At 40.3% G+C, this 19,562-nt stretch overlaps 4 protein-coding genes and 1 long non-coding RNA gene across 8 annotated transcripts in view; 4 read left to right on the forward strand and 1 right to left on the reverse strand.

Moving 5' to 3' along the window:
- Window positions 1-290: 290 nt before the first annotated feature.
- atp6v1g1 (ATPase H+ transporting V1 subunit G1) lies at window positions 291-2,791 on the forward strand. The gene is made up of 3 exons (XM_023401849.2): window positions 291-494; window positions 1,569-1,669; window positions 2,019-2,791. The coding sequence occupies exons 1-3, from the start codon at window positions 413-415 to the stop codon at window positions 2,190-2,192; spliced, it is 357 nt and encodes a 118-aa protein (XP_023257617.1). The 5' UTR covers window positions 291-412; the 3' UTR covers window positions 2,193-2,791.
- On the reverse strand, window positions 2,596-3,437 carry LOC147819391 (uncharacterized). Its single transcript, XR_015436970.1, has 2 exons — window positions 3,300-3,437; window positions 2,596-2,977 (listed from the first exon to the last, which is right to left on the reverse strand). It is a non-coding gene; the product is annotated as an uncharacterized LOC147819391 (long non-coding RNA).
- slc31a1 (solute carrier family 31 member 1) lies at window positions 3,413-11,673 on the forward strand. 4 transcript variants are annotated; one of them, XM_087172803.1, is made up of 8 exons: window positions 3,413-3,582; window positions 5,643-5,687; window positions 6,199-6,354; window positions 7,147-7,289; window positions 7,382-7,454; window positions 7,882-8,050; window positions 8,562-8,642; window positions 9,739-11,673. In XM_087172803.1, the coding sequence occupies exons 4-8, from the start codon at window positions 7,149-7,151 to the stop codon at window positions 9,938-9,940; spliced, it is 666 nt and encodes a 221-aa protein (XP_087028929.1). In that variant the 5' UTR covers window positions 3,413-3,582; window positions 5,643-5,687; window positions 6,199-6,354; window positions 7,147-7,148; the 3' UTR covers window positions 9,941-11,673. The 4 variants fall into 4 exon arrangements, with proteins under 4 accessions (XP_087028929.1, XP_023257615.1, XP_023257614.1 ...); XM_023401847.2 differs by lacking the exon at window positions 6,199-6,354 and having other exon boundaries at window positions 3,414-3,582; XM_023401846.2 differs by lacking the exon at window positions 6,199-6,354 and having other exon boundaries at window positions 3,415-3,582; window positions 7,144-7,289.
- Window positions 11,674-12,355: 682 nt separating this feature from the next.
- slc25a46 (solute carrier family 25 member 46) lies at window positions 12,356-16,775 on the forward strand. The gene is made up of 8 exons (XM_023401845.2): window positions 12,356-12,855; window positions 13,460-13,502; window positions 13,611-13,668; window positions 13,770-13,847; window positions 14,489-14,589; window positions 14,872-14,928; window positions 15,033-15,090; window positions 15,399-16,775. Exons 1-8 carry the CDS (start codon window positions 12,585-12,587, stop codon window positions 15,993-15,995), a joined length of 1,263 nt encoding a protein of 420 aa, XP_023257613.1. The 5' UTR covers window positions 12,356-12,584; the 3' UTR covers window positions 15,996-16,775.
- A 224-nt stretch (window positions 16,776-16,999) lies between these two features.
- Window positions 17,000-19,562, forward strand: part of wdr36 (WD repeat domain 36) — a 9,647-nt gene continuing 7,084 nt past the window's right edge. The window contains exons 1-6 of the mRNA XM_087172804.1: window positions 17,000-17,291; window positions 18,385-18,412; window positions 18,522-18,622; window positions 18,751-18,868; window positions 18,963-19,095; window positions 19,336-19,390. Coding sequence (XP_087028930.1) covers window positions 17,127-17,291; window positions 18,385-18,412; window positions 18,522-18,622; window positions 18,751-18,868; window positions 18,963-19,095; window positions 19,336-19,390 — 600 coding nt within the window. The 5' untranslated portion in view covers window positions 17,000-17,126. The remainder of the gene's footprint in view (window positions 17,292-18,384; window positions 18,413-18,521; window positions 18,623-18,750; window positions 18,869-18,962; window positions 19,096-19,335; window positions 19,391-19,562) is intronic.

Consider the following 19,562-nt stretch of genomic DNA (forward strand, 5'->3'; position numbering starts at 1 on the left):
TTTTTTTATATTTTTCTAATTTTTCTGCCTTGCTTTTTGAACAGTTTGAAAATGTTTTACATAATTCATAAGAATGCAAAATGAAAAACGAAGATTCCTATGTTGAATTGTAAAATTGAAATGTTCAATAAAGTTTGGAGAAAAAAAAAAGACTATAAAAGGTTGATAGAAACCAGATGGGGGCGGTACTGAGACATGAGAAACAACAAGAAGAAGAAGAAGCACCGCCCCCCCTCCTCCTCCTCCTCTTCCTGCGCCTCGTGACAAAATCACGTGATCGGTCCGCAGCGTGACGTGACATCAGCTGACTGACCAGAGGCGAAGTCAGATCCTCCGTCGACCTTCGTCTGGGTGAATCTCTCCGGTCTCTGCTCCGTTTCCGCGCCGCTGTCCGCAGCTCCTCTCCCCCAAAATGGCGAGCCAATCCCAGGGAATCCAGCAGCTGCTCCAGGCCGAGAAGAGAGCGGCCGAGAAGGTGGCAGAGGCCCGCAAACGTGAGTAGGACAAACGGCCTGCGAGCCCGCTGCGGCCCGTTAGCTGTTAGCCCGTTAGCAGGTTAGAGACTCCCGCATCTGAAAAGCTCAGAGTCTCTGCTGCTGCTGTCACTCTGACTCACTTCACAGTCAAACCGGAGCCGGTTAACCGACCACCAACTTCCTCTGTTCAGTTCGGCTCACAGTCAGGTGTCCCCTCCTCACCTGTCCATATGCAGACAGAGCCCCGCTGCAGGACTGACACGAATGTGAAAGAAGTTTGGTTCAATCAGAATCAATATCTGTGATTAGTTTACAGGCACAGTTCATAAATGCAGTTTCTTTTATAATTCTGACTCTGTCATTCAAACTTTTTAACTATTTAATCTGTTCCTCTGAACAAACTTAATGTAACTAGATGTTTACTCCATTTATTCTCATGTTTAGTTCTGTTCTCTGTCAGTGATGGTTCTGAGTCACACATCATGTGACCACGCCATGTGACCACGCCATGTGACCACGGCATGTGATAAATAGTCAGAACGTATGAGAGAGAGAGAGAGAGAGAGAGAGAGAGAGAGAGAGAGAGAGAGAGAGAGAGAGAGAGAGATGATTGAATCAGATCTGTCTGCAGTGGAATGCTTTTAATACAATCAGTTCAGCTGATTAACTCACACACACCTGGACAGAATCTTTGTTCTTTGTCAAATTATTACATCATCATCACAGATGATGCTGACTGAGCTCAGTGACATCACACCATGAACCTGCCTGTCAGCCAGGTGAGCTGTGATATCATACCATGAAGGTTCAGCAGTGATTTAAACAGAGGCAGATGATAATGTCACATTAACATCCTGTGTCATCTGTCACTGAGTTCATGTTCTATTATAATAATAATTATTATAGTACATAATAGAGAGATAATAACATCTATAATAATAATTATTATTATAATATTATATTAATTATAATTATCACAGAATCTGTTGTATTCATCAAGTGTCTCCTCTCTCCTGCTGAACTGTGGGTCTCTCTCTCTCTCTCTCTCTCTCTCTCTCTCTCTCATGTACTGTGGTTGTCTCTCATCCTCAGGTAAGAACCGTCGTCTGAAGCAGGCGAAGGAGGAAGCTCAGGCTGAGATCGAACAGTATCGCCTGCAGAGAGAGAAAGAGTTCAAGACCAAGGAGGCGGCCGTAAGAACTTTCCACCATCCTCCTCTATTTCCAATACATTTTATTAATATATATGTATATAAAAAAATGCTTCTCCAAATATTTTACCAGTATTTCTTTTAAGTTTATTTATTTTTCATAATTTTCCAATATATTAATATCAATGTTTTTATTTAGTTTCTTTCCTCTTTAACATTCTAAGTATTTAATGTAAATATTCTAAATGTTTTGTTTTCTGTTCTGTTCCCTCCATTGTGTTTTTTATTTTTATTTGTTTAAACTGCACAGTAACCGTTCTTCCTGATGATTCTTTAATATCTTGTCACTGTGTTCATATCTGTATATTAAACTTTGTGACCCCCTTCCTCAGGCCCTCGGTTCCCATGGTAACAGCGCGGTGGAGGTGGATCGTGACACGGCAGAGCGGATGGGTCGTATCCAGGCCAGCTTCCGCGGTAACCGGGAGGCGGTGCTGGGCGAGCTACTGCGGCGTGTATGCGACATCCAGCCAGAGTTTCATGCTAACTATCGTGTGGCCGGCTGAGGGGGTGGGGCCACGAGTCATCGGGGCGGGGTGAAAACCAGAAGGGGTGGGGCAAACGAAGGAGACATGGATGCTAGCAACATTAGCTTTGATCAGAGCCGAAACCTTTTAGTTTAGTGTTGTAGTTTTTGACTCAAACTAAATTCTCCAGAAAATATATAAAAACTTTTATTTTGAAGGTGAGAAGTTGGTTTGCTGCTCCGTATGAAGGGGAGAACGTAAATAAATGTTGTTACTGTGTTGATGTTGATGAAATATTTATATATATTGAATTAATTTTTTGTTTCAATCTTAACAAAATAAGTCTTTCTTCACTGTATCTTTGTCAGTTGAGAATATCAGCCAAACGGGTGTCATTTTAAAATCAAACACAACTCAATGAAATCAGATTTGATGATGCTGATTGGCTGTTTTTCTCTGAACTTGCTTTTCTGCTCCAAAACCTGATTGGCTGGAGAAAGTGGAGAAAGGCTTTTATTGTGAAACTCTTCCAATTTTTTTTTTTTGGCTGTTTCCTATGTGACTTGACTTCCTGTTGATGTTTGTGAAGTGATGATGAAAAAAAACCTAATATTAAACTGACTTCTGATTGGCTGAAACTGTGATACTGCTCCGTGATTGGCTGCAATTTAAACATTTGACTGACGGCCAGCAGAGGGCGCCAGACCTGAGAGTCCTGGAGGAGGAAAGTTCAAAGGGTTCCTTCAGGGTCCTGGAAAAGGCTCCTGGGTTTCCTGTGGATGATCCAACAGGCCTTGAAAAGCTGCTGCTGTGTTTCAGTTGTCCTTAGGGATTATAGAGGTATGATTGGTTTATTTAAAATGACAGAAAATCAGATGCATTCAATAGAAATTATAATTTCTATAGATGAAAAACTCTAAATTAAATTATATATAATCAGAGATAAAACAAGAGGCCGCTCTGCTTTTAGTTTTACTTCTGTGACACCGGATTAATAGAGTATTTTATACAGTGATATTTGTACTTTTACTGAAGTACATGAAGTCACTTCCTTCATCACAATGAAAAATAAATCAGTGAATTGAAAAAGAAGTTTTAGTTGCATTAAAAACTAGTTTCAGACTCTGAGTCTGATCAGTCTCTTACCAACAAATCACGCCTACGTGGCTTCGAAAAAGCCCCGCCCCTTGCCGAAGAACTCGCCCTCTGATTGGTCCAGACTCTGAAGCTCCTCCTCTACGGACGTCCTGACGCAGCTCACGGAAGTAGTGGCGGAGCAGAGGCAGACGGTGAAGAGTGTCTGTTTTTCTCCCTCTTCTACTTTCTATTCTTCCCCTTCTTCTCTTTTTCATACGACTTTTTAATTTTCGTGTTTCGGAGCCGAGACGGAGAAAAAGACGTAGAAGAAGAATTCCTGGAACATTTGCAGGTGAGTTCAGTGTGTGAATGTTCAACTGTGTCAGTGACCTCTGCTACTCACCACAGACATGCTACTTGCTACTGAACGAAACTCCCCAGAAAATGTTACAATTTAACGTCTTCTTGCACGTGGCAGGAAACATGCACAGGTAAGGTTCGAACATGTGGCAGTTTCAGAACAAAGTGGGTTTCTTGGTGAATTCAGCTGGAATGTAATTCGCCTACGGAGACCTGGTTTTGGTAAACCCTCGACTTTAATGACCCGGTTTACGGTCATCTCCACTGCGCCTCCGTCTGCTGTATTGGAGTAAGTTGATGAGATTTAAAAGGGGATCTGGTTTGAAAGGACTTTTAAGAGCAGTGATTGGTGGATGCAGTGCGCGCCGATTTACAGGGGAGCTCGTGCGATTTAGGTGTCGAGTAAAGTCGACTGCGTGCACGCGCGTGCGCACGAGCGAGGCGACCTTAACTTGAACGATTTCCCGATGGAGTTTGGTTCCGTGAGTTCACGTCGTGGGAAAGGATTTTTCTCTCCGTTTTCCACGTGAATGAAATAACTGCAGAGATTAAAAGATGAGAACGACATGAGAACCGGTCCAGAACAATGAAGACAGTGTGAGGCTGACACTGATACAGATTTACTGGCTTCATATCAAAACAACATTACAGAGTTTATAGAAACAAATACAGCACACACCTTATGATAACAAGTCAGAGGTGACAGGTGGAACAACAAATCGTCACAAACACCGGTCTCACAGGTTCATTCAGTCCAGGGTTCACCTCCAAACACTCAAACTGATTCCCAAACAAATCAGATCAATATGATCATTAACACGTCATCAACTATCAACATCCAAAACTACAGAAGCTAATGAATTCACTTGAGAGAAAAATCTGTTGGAAGCAGTTGGAAGACAATAAAATAGTTGTAGTAATAAAATAGCTTTAATATTGACAAAAAAACAACCATGGACTCAGAATCATTACATCCATAATGTACAGTGTGTTATAGTATGATGTCATTGTATATTACTGTCCATTATGGTTTAGCTTTATTCATTGATGAAAAACGTGAAACGTTATTTTTTACTTCCTGTTGAATCTCGTTTTAAATCTTTTTTTTTTTTTAACAGTTTTCTGAGACGAAATGAAGAATAAAATAATAGGGATGAGACTTTGATAATAAAAAGCAGGAATGAAGCTGAACTAAAACCCTTCATGTGTCTGAGCTGTGACTGTATCAGGGTCAAAGGTCAACACCTGCAGGATGTTAATAATTTACAGAAACATTATAATCAGTAATGTGACAGGGACCTGTCTGTACAGCCTGCAGGACACTGACACAACAGAGACTCATATCTTCAGTGCTGATCATTTATCTCCAGTAAAAATCAATGGATCAATATTGTACCAGCACAGCACTGACTTCACTCTGTCAGCTGCTGGGTGTCTTTCCTGTGAATCACTGTTATTACCCAGAGTCACATAAAGTTAATCAGACTGTTCAACACGAGCTCCAGTCTGACCTTTGAACTGATTTATTGTTGCTACTGGAACTGTCACATGTTGGTTTAAAAAGATCTGAGCACAACAGAACAGATTCCAGCTTCAGGAAATAATCAGTTATCAGTAATCAATCAACTAAAAAAGTAAAACTGATCCAATGAAATCTGAGTTTGAGCAGTGGCCAGAGATCAGACATTCAGCAGACACAGCTTTCACATGTTCAGGGAATAATGAGGCATCTATCAATATATTGATCTCCTCTGTACGTTCACATTCACACGTTCACTGTGTTAAACAGCTGACTGCGACCTTTGTCACTGATAACACCTGAACAGGTGAGTGGGGCCGAGCAGTACAACCATATAAAACGACCATGAATAAATGAGAGTTCAAAGGGTTCCTGCACTGCCTATCCATCAACAGCTCGGCTGATTGGCCGTGTCAGAATCATGCCAGTGTCTGATTAGCTGAAGCTGGTTCTGCTATCTGTTTTAAGTGGCCATTGAAGACACTGTCCTCTCTCTCTCTCTCTCTCTCTCTCTCTCTCTCTCTCTCTTTCAGACAGTCTCCACAGTGCTCGATCACCCCTCAACGTCTCCTCTCCAGGTAAGTTTTTAAATGAACTTCATGAGCTCAGCCAATCAGAATGCAGGATACCAGCTGAGTAATGACTAATTTTATTTCTGTTAAAACTTTAACCTGAGTTTTATGGATTTTATGATGTTGGAGAAAAATCAGAGAGAGAGAGGGGAAGAGTTTAGTTCAGACCTTACCATGTCTGACAGTGGAGAAACACAGAGACACTGACCGACTATGACTCTGCAGCCTCTTCCACTCAGAAACCATGTACACTGAGAAACTACGTAGACTCAGAAACCACGAACGCTCAGACACCACGTACACAAACGTAAAGAGGGCGAGAGACACTGAAACAAACAGAGAGAGAGACACGCATTAATATTGTTAACACAAAGTGATGCTGAGTCCAAACAGAAAACAAAGCATTGCCGACGGCGACAACTTACCTTCGCGTTAATGTTAACGATGCTGTGATCTAATTGGCTGATGGCAGATAGAACCTCAGAGCGCTCTGATTGGCTCTTTATGCCTCCTGTAGCCCCAGGGCCTGGCAGCCAATCAGATTATAGCCGGACATCTGCTCAGTGATGTCAGACTGTCACTGTGGTTACGGCTCTGCTGTGATGTCACCAGTGTTCAGTCTGTGTCTGTCTCTGGACAAGTCAGCATCACTGAATGAAGAGGTGTCACTGAGGTAAGAGAGAGTGTGTTCTCTGTTTCTCGCCTGGTTTGCGATGATGAGAATAATGACGGTGTATTTTCAGCAGGTGTAATTTAATATATATATTAATATAATATATGCTGTTGATATAATATATGCTGTTGATATAATATATGCTGTTAATATTATATATACTGCTGATATGATATATACTGTTAATATTATATATACTGTTGATATTATATATACTGTTGATATTATATATACGTTTAATATAATATATACTGTTGATATTATATATACTGCTGATATTATATATACTGTTGATATGATGTATACTGTTGATATAATATATACTGTTAATATTATATATACTGTTGATATTATATATACATTTAATATAATATATACTGTTAATATTATATATACTGTTGATATATATACGTTTAATATAATATATACATTTAATATAATATATACTGTTGATATTATACATACATTTAATATAATATATACTGTTGATATAATATATACTGTGTTAAATGAGCTTCACTGTGGCACAGAAGTAAAACACATAGCTGACGTTGACAGTAGGACATTGTTGAACAAGTAACCTGTGGCTCAGGTGACTGTTGCAGTCGACTGAAGAAACCTGTAACGAGTCGACAGGGGAGACTTCAAACTACTCATGGTGGAGACTAGAGGACGTGGACTCATACCTAGACTCATACCTGGACTCATACCTGGACTCAGACTTGGACTCAGACTTGGACTCTAACCTGGACTGACACATGTTGATTCAGGTCTTGTTTTTGTCCCCAGCAGCCATGGACCACACAAACCACAGCACCATGGAGATGGACCACACCCACCACCATCATCACACCATGGCCCCGCCCACCACCGGCCATGACCACGGGGGAGGGGGAGGAGGGCATGATGGGGACCACGGAGGACACGGGGGGATGGTGAGGAGCGGGGTCCATCGCCACTACATGCAACATCATACTAACTAGTGTGGAGCTAACAAGCTAATATGCTAATGCTGTTGTCACTGTAGGTGATGACCTTCTACTTTGGCTACAACAACGTGGAGCTGCTGTTCACCGGACTGCTCATCAACTCCCCCGGAGGTCAGATTTCTACAACGTCTCTGTTATATCCACATATTTGTTTTTTCTTTCATTTATTGATTTACTTACTACTTTTAGACGTATCTGTGTCTTTTATTTAGATTTTTTTTTATAGTTTTATTATTTCATATTTAGATTATTAAAGTTTTTGTATGTACATTTTTCCATTTGTTTTCATATTCAGTATTTTTATATATCTAATTTCTATTTGAATAAAATATTAAAAAAAAGCTTTTTATTGTATTAATGTTGTTTTTATATTTAATTAGAAATTATCTAATGAGAACATTTTTTCTTTTTCTTATTTCATTTTTTTATGATTTTTCTATTTCTATAGTTATTATTTATATTTTTATAATTTTATCGTTTTCTTTTTTCCCATTCTTCCTTTTTCTGACTCTGACCCCTCCTCCTGTCGTCCAATCAGAGATGGTCGGGGCGTGTATCGGTGTCTTCCTGTTGGCCGTCCTGTACGAGGGCTTAAAGATGGGCCGTGAGGTGTTGTTGCGTCGCAGTCAGGTCAACGTCCGCTACAACTCAATGCCGCTCCCCGGAGCTGATGGGACAGTGCTGATGGAGACGCACAAGACGGTCGGGTAGGTCCCTAGCGCTAACGCTAACAACACCATTTAAAATGGATGACAATCAGACAAGCCAAGAAAATATAAGTATACAATTCCAAAAGTCTAAAAATATGAAAATGTAAGATTAGTAATTTCTGAGGTTTCAAAATTGACTATAAATAAAATGTATAAAAACTGTTCAACCTTCATAATAACATGAAATATAGTAATTACATCCTCATATTAACATTTTATTTACAGTAAAAAAAATTAATCTTTTTATAGAATAAAAAAAGTACAATGTAAATTAAATTTTTGTGTTTTGTTCTTAGTTCAACACAAATCTTTGTTACTGAAAATAATCTGTTTACAATACAACAGTAAACAAACAAAGTTTTTATAAACTGACATGTTTATTATTTAAAAAACTTAACAAGTCTATTAATGAACTGACCAATCACAGGTAATCTGACACCGCAGTCAGGTGATCATCAGTCGTGTGATCAGTCATGTGATTGTCAGTAACATCATGTGTTCATGTCAGCTCAGTGATTGACAGTCAGTGTTTGGAGGGGGCGGAGCCTCCTGTTGGAATAAAGTCCCGCCTCTCAGGACTCTATGTCAGGTAACTGTAAGAGTTCTAGTCTTGGTTCTGGTTCTGGTCCTGGTCCTGTTCACCTGTTCTGGTTGAGATACTGTGGTCAGACTGATCAGACAGACATTGATTACTGATATTTACATCATAACAAACAGTTTTTAGAAACTTTAATTTTTTAGATTAAAAGTGGGTGGAGTTCAGTTTCCGTGTGATGCTGACGACTTTTTACTGAGGAAACTTTTTTTCTTACTTGGATAATTATTTTTTATGTTTGGATTTGTTTGATTTTTAAGGATTTCATAGTTTTATTTCTTTTCTCTCCACATGTTGATGAATTAAATTTTTTTTAAATAGATGAAAAATAAATGTTGTCAGCGTCACACTGACCTGTAGAGTTACTGCCTCTGTTTCTGGTGTCATGGTGTATCATCCTCCAGGTGGCGCTCTGCTGTTTCCACTGTCATTTGTTCTTTATGGACTAATTATGCTAAAACGTATGCTAATGCTGAAGCTAACACTGATATTAACCATGACACAAATGTGAATGGAAACAAACTGAAAACTATTTAAGTATTGAGGAAGTGTAAATGGTAATGCTAACACTAGCAATGCCAATTTTCCTGAACGTAAATGTGTTATTTTTAAAGCAATACTAATGACAACGATGAAACGCTGAAGCTAAAAGTGGTTCATTATTAACACTAGAGCTAATAAAGCTAACAGCTTGTATGGTTCAGCGTGTAGCAATGCTAACACCAACAAAAAAAGGAAATTAATGCTACAACTGCTGCTAATACTACATCCATGCTAAAAAAAAAATGTTATGCTTACGGAGACACTGCTAACGTGAAACATGCTATGCTAAAGCTAATAATGGCATTACACTCCAATATTTCAGAAAATATGTTGGAAAAGGATTAGCATCAGAGCTATAATGCTAACACTAACAGCAATTAAAGCGCATAATTGTTGAACTTTCTAATGCTAACAATGCTACAAACCTGAATTAAATTTCTGTAAGATGAATGGTACAGCTAATGCTAACTGAAGTATCATGTAAAGTGCAAGATTATCTAAAATGCTAATGCTAACGGGAATGCTGACTCCTGTGTTGTCCTCTCAGGCAGCGGATGCTAAGTCCTGCCCACTTCCTTCAGACCCTGTTGCACATCGTCCAGGTGGTTGTCAGCTACTTTCTGATGCTCGTCTTCATGACCTACAACGGTTACCTGTGTATCGCAGTGGCAGCCGGTGCCGGCATGGGCTACTTCCTGTTCAGCTGGAGGAAGGCAGTGGTTGTCGACATAACTGAGCACTGCCATTAGCCCATTAGCTTGGCATTTGACCAGGGGGTTTAATTTCTGCTGATCACAATCAATAAACGCTAACAATCACTTTCACTCTGTGTTGGCATGCTAGACAACGTGCTAATGGAACAAACAACCAGAATGTTAGCTGCAAATTTAGTTAGCACATTAAACAAGACACTAAATTACAATTGTTACTGGTTACCATGGTAACACCTGGTGGTTAGCTTTCACACTATTGAACATATTGGTGATTATGGATCTTTGTTTAGCAGAAAACATAGATCACTTCCTGTCTGTTTTTTCTGTTAACTCTTGCTGGTGGCCCAGCCGGCCAATCAGAGCTGGGATCACCTCAGAAGATTCTGATTGGCCAGATCACTGTGTTTTATATTTTAATTTCCATTTTTGTGCCAGGACAACTGGAAGGTTAGCGCTAGCTGCTGCTAGCCAAAAATGTTAGCGTAAATAGCTTACATACACTATTTTTTTTAGTTAGCAATGCTAGCAGCTCGTTAGAAGAGCCACTAATCATAACACAGTATTTAAACAGTTTTTTTATTTAGAGAATAATTTATTAGGGAATTATGTTTAACAAAAGTTTTTGCTTAGATTGTTTGATTCAACGGAAATTGTTAAAAAGAAAAAAAAGTAAAAAATCTTTTATTTCTTGTTGTTAAAATCTTTCTTTGTAAAAAAAAAAAAAAAAACACAATCTACATGAATCAATGAGCCAATTTTATAATTACAATTAATGAGCAAACTCACAACAGAATAACATTTACATCAAGTAAATGTAAACGAGGATTTACACAAATACTTGGTGACAAACATCAGAACTTCATTTAGATCTTTTGATCGAGCTGAAAATTTGAAATAAACCAAAATGAAACATAAAACTTGAATTAATCTCCAGTTTATATTTTTGGTGAAAAAAATCTGATAAAATTAAACTTCTACTTTGTTTTGTGATACAAAATTGAAACTATACAGTTTTTCTGTTTACACAATATGGCCAGTCTTTATTTAAGCATCATTTATTGTTGAGTTCGTTTTTGAGAGTTGGCCAATCACAGATTTACATGTTTTCATTCTCAGTATAAAACGTTTATTTTCTCGTTGACCAGTTTATATTTAAACATAATGAACTTTTGTATGAAACGCCTCCTGGGCCACCGACGGCCTTCATCCTACACCGTTTGCCTTAATATGGCCGACCTGTGGAGACGTCCTGATGTACGTTGAACTTCTGACTGTAGCTGCTGATGTGTCAGTGTGAGACCTGGAGGCTCTGCCCCTGAAGCTTCTGTCTGTTTCAGTCTGAGAACAAATGCTGATGAAACCTGAGAAGTGACATGATGAATCACTTGGAATGATTCCTAATTTCACCCTGTATTCCTGCTCAGGTGGATTCTCATTGTGAGTTATTGTGATTTTTTTTTTTTATTGTTTTCAATTCACACTGAGAGGTGGGCGGAGTTTACTCACTGGACCAATGAGATTGCAGGGACAGATCAATGACTGGATTTCTATGTTGAACAAAATGCACAGCTCCACTCAGAGCAGTAGTGTCCACAGACTTTTGTCAGACAGCCTCTCAGTGTGAGTTGACTCGTCTTTATGATTAAAACGGGATGAAGGAAACTTTTACCAGAAAATCAAAGTGTCTGAAAATGTTTTAATTGTTGTCACAATTGCTGGAATTATAAAAAAAAAAAAAAAAAAGGATAATAAAGTTTATGAAGAAAGTGGTGATTGGCTCGTCTGTACGGAGGAAACGACGCAACACAGTCAAAAAGTTGTTTTGTCCTTTTCACTGTAAAATCTCAGAAGCTCAAATAATTAAGCTTTTCTTCTGTTATTAGACAAATTCTTTAATTATCACTTTATTTTCATACAATCATCAGTTTGATTAAATGTCCATTTGATTGTTGACTTCACTAATTAAATTACTTACAAACATTGATAGCTTATTAGCATACACTTTCCAGCATACCTTGCATCAGGGTTCAATTTCTTAAAGTACCAGGATGGATTACAGGAGTTTAGATAAATGAGGATTCTTCACCAAATATAGTTTTAACAGCAGAATAATGACATTAAATTAAACATCTAGGTGCTTTTTAATATTTGTATTTATTTCTTAGAACAACTTTGTTGCTATCTGCTGTTTTTTATTTAGATAATTTTAATATATTTTTGATCAGATGCAGAGTGAAGGTGTCACTTTGAATTCCATGTAATTTTGACAGGTTTTCTCACTACAAACCAATTAATCAATCAATCAATCAGTTGAGAAAAGAATTAGCAGATTATTCCATAATGAAAATAAAAACTAGTTGGATACGAACCTGCAGTCCGATTCATCAGCACGGTTCCTCTGTGTTTCTGGTTCTGGTTCCGCCACCACACGATGGGGGCGGTAATGAGCCCAACACCTGCAGTCTGCCGGAAATCAAGAAGAAGAGTAAAACCTTCCGGGTAGCAGGTGACAGGTGGATGTTGTTGGTTGCGGGTCAAATCGACAGGGACGACTCCTTTAAACCGTCTCTCCCGTCACTTTACAGAGACGTGATTGTGTTCAGTTGATGTCCTCCCCTTGTATCCGTTAACTGGTTCCCAATCACGGTCCTCCCGCTGCTTTTCCGCAACCGACCCTCTGATGGCCTCCAGGCGGCCGGACAGCTTCGATGGGCTCGGCTACCGCGGCCGTGACGACCCGCTGTACGGAGCCAGCTACCCGGTCAGGAGCGCCGGAGCCCCTGCGGAGCTGCAGCACCACCACTGGGTCACCACCCCGCCGGACATCCCCGGAAGCCGCAACCTGCACCCCGGAGAGCGGACACCGCAGTACGATGAGCTGCTGGGAGAGCATGGTGGTCCCGGAGTCGCAGCCGGCTGGGACGCTCCGCAGCCCGGCGTACCGCCTGCCGGTAGGTCGGTGCTGAGCGGCGGAAGGGGGTTAGCTGCCAGGCTAATGGCTACATGGCTGAGGGGCGGGAATCTTGATAAGCGGTGTGGTGGTTAGCTAGCATGCTAACATGACAACAAGAAACACTGAATTGAAGCAAATGTGTTTTGCTAACTAGCCTGTAGGCTAATCATACAATAGAAAATAAATGGAGTAAAACCTGCTCAGCTAACTGACAGCTAGCCTGCAGGCTAATGACAGAAAGAGGAACTCTATAGAGCAGGCTAATAATGCTAATTAGCCGGCTAACTGATAGTCAGCGAGCTAACAAATAAAAAGAAGTGGAAACAATTAAAAACAAATTAATTCAAAAGTTTTGTGTATGTTTCATGTCATTATCTAGTAAATAAATGTTTTGACTATTTTATGTCCCAGAATTTTGAGTTAATCATGAATTTGATAAACTTCCATATGATTCTCTTCAGCTTCTCAATAATAAAAATAAATAGTTAATGAAATGTATTAAAATGTTTATAAATCATCAGAACTCAAAACAAAACTTAAAGATGAAAATGTTGTTTTATTTAATATTTGTATTAATGACAATTTTTTTTCTTGTTTTTCAGAGCAGCTGAATCGATTTGCCGGCTTTGGAATCGGATTGGTCAGGTTGTCAATGATGTTAATGTTATAAAATAAATGAGTGATAATGAACCTCACATTAGATTAGAGGATTTTCAGAATAAAAGCAGTTGAATAACATGAGTGTGTGTGCAGCCTTTTCACAGAGAACGTCCTGGCTCACCCTTGCATCGTCCTCCGCAGACAGTGTCAGGTTCGTTCATCTTCATCCTTATCATGATCGTCATCATCACCTCATCATCCAACTGCCTCATGCTTAATTATAACCATTGTCATGTTTTACCTGCAATGCAGGTGAACTACCACGCCCGCTGTTACCACCTGACTCCGTTCAGCGCCGTCACCATCATGTACTCCATCACCAAGGCTCAGGTAAGGAACACCTGCTGAGCAATGAGCAGGTCTCATACTTAATATGTTACAGTTGTTCATTTATGACATCAAATTTATGTAATTAAATAACAAGGTTACTCTGTAAAAAAAAAAAAGATAATAAACAAAAAAACATGTTTAATATCATATTTAACATCCTTATAAAGTAAATAGGAAATATATTTTTTAAAAAATCTATTAATCATGGTCAAATAAAGTGTTTGAAGAATTATAATTTTTAATTATAAAAGTTGAAAAGATAAAAAAAAACATATTTTTAAAGGTTATTTTTTTGGCATTTTTGCCTTTTATTTTGATAGCACAGTGAGAGAGGGACAGGAAAGTCGGAGAGAGAGGGGATGACATGCTAAATCTTCAAATACTTTAAAAATGTCTAAAATATTTGAATATAAAATTATTAATAGAAATAAATTATAATCACAAAATAAATCATTTACATTTACAAATTTTATAATAATAATAAATATAAATAAAATAATTTAAATTAGGAATGTTTTCAGTAATAAACAATATATCATAAACAAAAAATATCAACTCTAATTATAAAACATGTCAGTCAAGGTGTTGTGTAATAATCAATAGCTTTGATCAGTAATCAATAATGTGTTTTTAACATTCAGGGACTGAAGGCTCTGTGGAAGGGGATGGGCAGCACCTTCATCGTTCACGGCATCACACTGGGAGCTGAGGGCATCATCAGCGAGTTCACCCCATTGCCACGGTAACCATGCAGGAGTGCAATAATGTTTACTGTAGTATTGCTGTAGTACCAGTAGTGTTACTGTAGTATTACTGTAGTGTTACTGTAGTATTGCTGTAGTACCACTGTAGTATTGCTTTAGTACCACTAGTGTTACTGTAGTATGACTGTAGTATTGCTGTAGTACCACTAGTGTTACTGTAGTATTACTGTAGTATTGCTTTAGTACCACTAGTGTTACTGTAGTATTACTGTAGTATCGCTGAAGTATTACTGTAGTATCAGTATGTTGTCTGTCTCCAGGGAACTTCCTCACAGGTGGAGCTGGAAACAACTGGCTGGACATTTACTACTGAAAGGGTCAGTTCACTTCTTCTTCTACTGTTTATATTGTTGATGCTCTGACTTCTTCTTTCAGTTTAAAACAAACTCTCCATGTCTCTCTCTCTGTCTCTCGCCGACAGGTTAACAGCTGTGGTCGCTCTTCCGTTTTACTGCGCCAGCCTCATTGAGACAGTCCAGGTCAGTATTGATTATAAATCAGTTAATGAAGCTTTAACCGTGTTGTTTTCATCTGTGGTTTGATTTTTCTTATTGATTAGTTATTGATAACTTGAATCATTCTCAGCACGATGCTGCTGACAGAACATTTACCACTTCCTCTTGTTTTCTCACTGTGTCTCCTCGTACCCTTGTCCCCTCGTCTCCTGGTCTCTTGCCTCTGAGACAAAGGTGTCATCACTCAGCTGTTTGTCTGACGTTGTCTGGTCTTTTTCAGTTGATCAATAAACGATAATATGTCTGATCAGTTTGTCCCGTGTGGTCCTCAGAGTGAGATTGTCCGGGACGAGGCGTCCTCCGGTCTTCTGGACTGTGTCCGTGAGGGTCTGGCTCGGGTGTTGGGTGTCGGTGCTCCACACAGTCGTCGTCTGCTTCCTCTCAGCTGTCTGCTGCTTCCTGCTGCGCTGCATGCCATCCTGCGATACGCCATCGCCGCCTCTGTGCAGCGGGTGGCGCTGTGGCTGCACCAGCGGGGCAGGAAGCAACGGACGGACCCGTCCAACCCCCTGGACGCCTACTTCCCCGAGCTGGCGGCTGCGTGGGCGGGGTCTCTGGTGGCAGACGTGATTGTGTTTCCTCTGGAGACAGCACTGCACCGCCTCAGCCTACAGGGCACACGCACCATTATCGACGCCACCGATGGCGTGGTTGCCACTGGAAATGGCGGCAGCCCCCTGGTCCTGCCTGTCAACACGCAGTACGATGGCTTCTCCGACTGCCTCCACGCCATCCGCCGCAAGGAGGGCGGGGCCGGCTTTTACCGGGGGTTTGGAGCGCTGGTGGCGCAGTACGCTCTGCACGGGGCACTGCTCGCTGCAGCCAGGACTCTGCTGAGGCTGCTGCTGCTGGACAGGAAGCACAGCTAAAGGTGTTACCATGGAGACGCAGCATCACCTCCCATAGAGAGGTCAGCTGACTGAGTCAGTGACGGACGAGCTGCTGGGCAGGAAGGAATCATGTGACTGACATATCTCCACGTTTCATCTGTGTATGGCACAGACACACTGTAGCAACCACCTGCAGCACCATAGTAACCACCTACAACACCATAGCAACCACAGATGGAGTGAGGTTAACAGTTGAATCAAAGTTATTTTTCATTCAGCTACTCTCTACTGAGCATGCTCAGTGACTCTACTGAGCATGCTCAGTGGGACAAAAAATTTTTTTTTTTTTTTTTTTTGTCTTTTGCTTACTGACCAGTTCAGGTCACCTCCTGCCTTCCTTCAAACAAAATGTCACCATGGAAACACTGTGTCCCTTCCTGTCCCAGCATGAGAGCATGAATTCATGAACCTGTGTTTGTGTTTAAATCCTGACAGCTGATTGGTCCCCTGCAGTCCATTGAGTCAGCTGCTGTGTGAAACAGTTTATTTGTATAAACGTGTAAAAATAAATTAAATGTATTAAAATGTAGATTTAGATTAAATTATTTGTGATTCATTAATATTTAAATCAATATTCAAGAATAAAAATTAAACCAGTTAAAGCTTGAACCTGGTGTCAGTTTTTCTAAAGTATCTTCAAAAGTAGATTGAAAGTGTGATTTTTAGTTTTTTCAGTAAAAGTCACTGACTGATGGTTTCCTGTTGTACGTTCTATGTTGAAACTCTCCAAACTCACCTGAAATAAAATCTTCAGATTCACTTTCTCTGTTTGAAACTGTTATTTCATGTGATTATTTCATTAGTTTTATTCAAAAAGACCAACAGCAGGTCAGTATGTAGGTTCATGTTTTAAACCATTAAAGTCATTTCAATACTTTTCATTAAAAATTCATCAAAACAAAGTTTCCAGGATCCGGATTCAGGGGAAGGAAACAAACTTTTCCTGCAGAGCGGAACCTTCATGTTGTTGCGGCTGGTTTCCGGTCGGACTCTGTTCCGTAGCCCTCCTCCATGTGTTTTCAGTCTCCGTTCAGCGCTGTGTCTCTGCCCTGATTGTTTGTTCGTTATTTTTCGGTTTTTCTCCGGTAAAGTCCTCGGTTTTTACTGGACATGCCAGGTGGCGGGAGTCTCGCGGGCGGCGGCAGCTCTTTGTTCTCCGGGTTCCGGGTTTTGGGTCTTTACTCTAACCATGTGCCACACGCTCTCCGGTACCATCAGAAGCACCGGGAGTTTTACCTGGTGACGGCGATCGGTAAAAGTCTTCACACGTACAACGTAAGAAACGTTAACGTTAACTTTATTTACAAACAGAGTTCAATAAAACTCAAAGTGCTGACAGACAGGTTCTTCACATGTTTGTCCTCTGACGGCTCCTGTACCGACAACAGCGACCACTGAGACAGTGAGGACCCCACTGCACCATTTTATCACACACTACATGTGTTAATCTGATGAGCAGAGGTTTTGATCAGCACTTTGCTTCTAATATTGTTTCTGCAGATCAAGCTAAAAACCACCAGGACCAGGCTCAGACCAGGTCTGGCCTGAACCACAGACCAGGTCTACATGAGTTCATGTCCTGCTGGACTGAACCTATTAGTGTTAATTTATGGTCGTCATTAGATTGGTGTGTGGGCGGAGCCTCCTGTCCTCCAAAAGTTCACTACAAAGAATTTTAAAATGGTCGGACGTTTGGTCGAAGATGTTGCAGTGTATTTGATGACCTCACGACTTCCTGTCGCCATGTTTATTGTTGTCAGAGACCTGTGACTCTGAGCTGCCTCCCTTGTATTTAATTAGTATGGATTTACTTGTTTATATGAATTTACCTGTATTTGTTTTATTTTTTATTTTATGTTCTTATCATTCTCTCTTTCATCTTATAGTTGTTGTTTGTTTTTGAAATGTGATATAAACCACCGCAATCATTTTTCAGTTTGGAATATCAAAGGAGGTGTGAATTTACTTTAAAATGTAAGATAATTTATGATTATGTTTGAGTATGTCATCGTTCATGTAATGTTCTATGTTTAAATAAAGTATTTTTAAAAAAAAAAGAAAGTCTGAGCTGCCTTCTAGTGGACGCATCACTGAATATCAGGTCAGCTGACAGGAAGTTATTGCAAGTGGGCGGGGACGGTTACGTCGCTGAAATAGCATAATTGAGCCTTTAACGTAAACACTGACGAGATAAAGGCTGCAGGTTTCAGACCCCCGGGCATGATGGGAAACTGCCGGTTGATTGGCTTGGATGTTGGATCAATAACAGCTTCAATATGAATATTACTGATATAAAAATAAAAAATCAGCAGGTTGTGTTTGTGTGCTGTTTGACGTCTTGACTGATCAATGTATTGATTGGTTTCAGGTGAACAGGTTGGGGATCGTTGCTGTCAGTGAGTATTTTACTACTCATTAAAATATGTATTGATAATATATTTAAATATTTTTAAACTGAACTCTCTGCTCTCTGATTTGCCGCTGTGCTGTGATGTGGTTGCCTAGGTAACAGCCTGTCAGATGACATCACCTGTGTGGCTGCAGACAGGATGTTGGTGTTCGCCGCTGCTGGGCGAGTTGTCAGCGCGTTCGCCCGGAACAAAGAGGTACAAAAACCATCGAAAACAAAAAATTTAAAAACTTTTTTCATATTTTGTTTTTTAAAAATTTAAAAGAAGAATAAAGAAAAGATAAATATTATGTAATATTTTGTCGCTGTTTGCCCTCCCTACAGGTAGTGATGTGTTACCATGGTCACAGACAGGAAGTGCGTCTGCTGCTTCCGCTGGGTGATCAGCTGATCTCTGCTGACAGCGGTGGTGATGTCATTGTTTGGGATGTCCAGGGTGGGGGTGAGCATTGGGGGTGGGGCTTCAGGTACACTCACCTGTGTCTTTATTTTACCTGTCCTGTTACCCCTCATGCCTTGCTCTCTCTGCCTCTCAGATGTCTACCTGCGGCTGCATTTTGACCCCAACACCTTTGACGTGTCGGCCATGATGCACCCAAGCACTTACCTCAACAAGGTGCTGCTGGGAAGCTCCCAGGGTGCACTGCAGCTCTGGAACATCAAGACCAGGTGAGAGTGGCTGAACTTAACTTACACACTGACTTCAGGTAAACCCTGCCCCGCCCCCCCCATCTGCAGGTGATCAGCTCAACCACAACAGACCGGTCTAACCCGGTCGCACCTGTTCTCACCTGTTCTCACCTGGTGTCAGTGGCTCAGTTTGTGACTGATAAACACACATTTACCTGAGCTGATTACCAGCTGATCAGTCATTGTCTGAATCAGCTGATTGGTCTTTTCCCTCCTCAGTAAGCTGTTGTTCACGTTTCCTGGCTGGTCGTCAGGCGTCACGTGTCTCCAGCAGGTCAGCCATGGTTTTTATATTTTATTTAACAACAAGTAAAAACAGGAAGTGTGATGTGTAATGATTTATTCAGATGACAGAAATGTAAATCTGTAAACAAACTAAAAGTAAACATAAATTAAAACATGTTGTGTTTAAATGAACTAGATGGGCACGCTTTTATTTCAAAAAA

This window comes from Seriola lalandi, unplaced genomic scaffold, assembly GCF_002814215.2.
Source record: "Seriola lalandi dorsalis isolate HSWRI2012SDOR001 ecotype SW California unplaced genomic scaffold, Sedor1 jcf7180002053784, whole genome shotgun sequence".
NCBI classification, from domain to species: Eukaryota; Metazoa; Chordata; class Actinopteri; order Carangiformes; family Carangidae; genus Seriola; species Seriola lalandi.

Bases quoted from the DNA above. Each gene is read 5' to 3' on its own strand.
- atp6v1g1 (XM_023401849.2), top strand. From the start codon at position 413: ATGGCGAGCCAATCCCAGGGAATCCAGCAGCTGCTCCAGGCCGAGAAG. The intron at 495-1,568 runs GTGAGTAGGACA...TCTCATCCTCAG, and splicing joins GGTGGCAGAGGCCCGCAAAC to GTAAGAACCGTCGTCTGAAG. The intron at 1,670-2,018 runs GTAAGAACTTTC...CCCCTTCCTCAG, and splicing joins TCAAGACCAAGGAGGCGGCC to GCCCTCGGTTCCCATGGTAA.
- slc31a1 (XM_087172803.1), top strand. From the start codon at position 7,149: ATGGACCACACAAACCACAGCACCATGGAGATGGACCACACCCACCAC. The intron at 8,051-8,561 runs GTAGGTCCCTAG...TGTTCATGTCAG, and splicing joins GAGACGCACAAGACGGTCGG to CTCAGTGATTGACAGTCAGT. The intron at 8,643-9,738 runs GTAACTGTAAGA...TTGTCCTCTCAG, and splicing joins CTCTCAGGACTCTATGTCAG to GCAGCGGATGCTAAGTCCTG.
- slc25a46 (XM_023401845.2), top strand. From the start codon at position 12,585: ATGGCCTCCAGGCGGCCGGACAGCTTCGATGGGCTCGGCTACCGCGGC. The intron at 13,848-14,488 runs GTAAGGAACACC...TTTAACATTCAG, and splicing joins ACTCCATCACCAAGGCTCAG to GGACTGAAGGCTCTGTGGAA. The intron at 14,590-14,871 runs GTAACCATGCAG...GTCTGTCTCCAG, and splicing joins GAGTTCACCCCATTGCCACG to GGAACTTCCTCACAGGTGGA.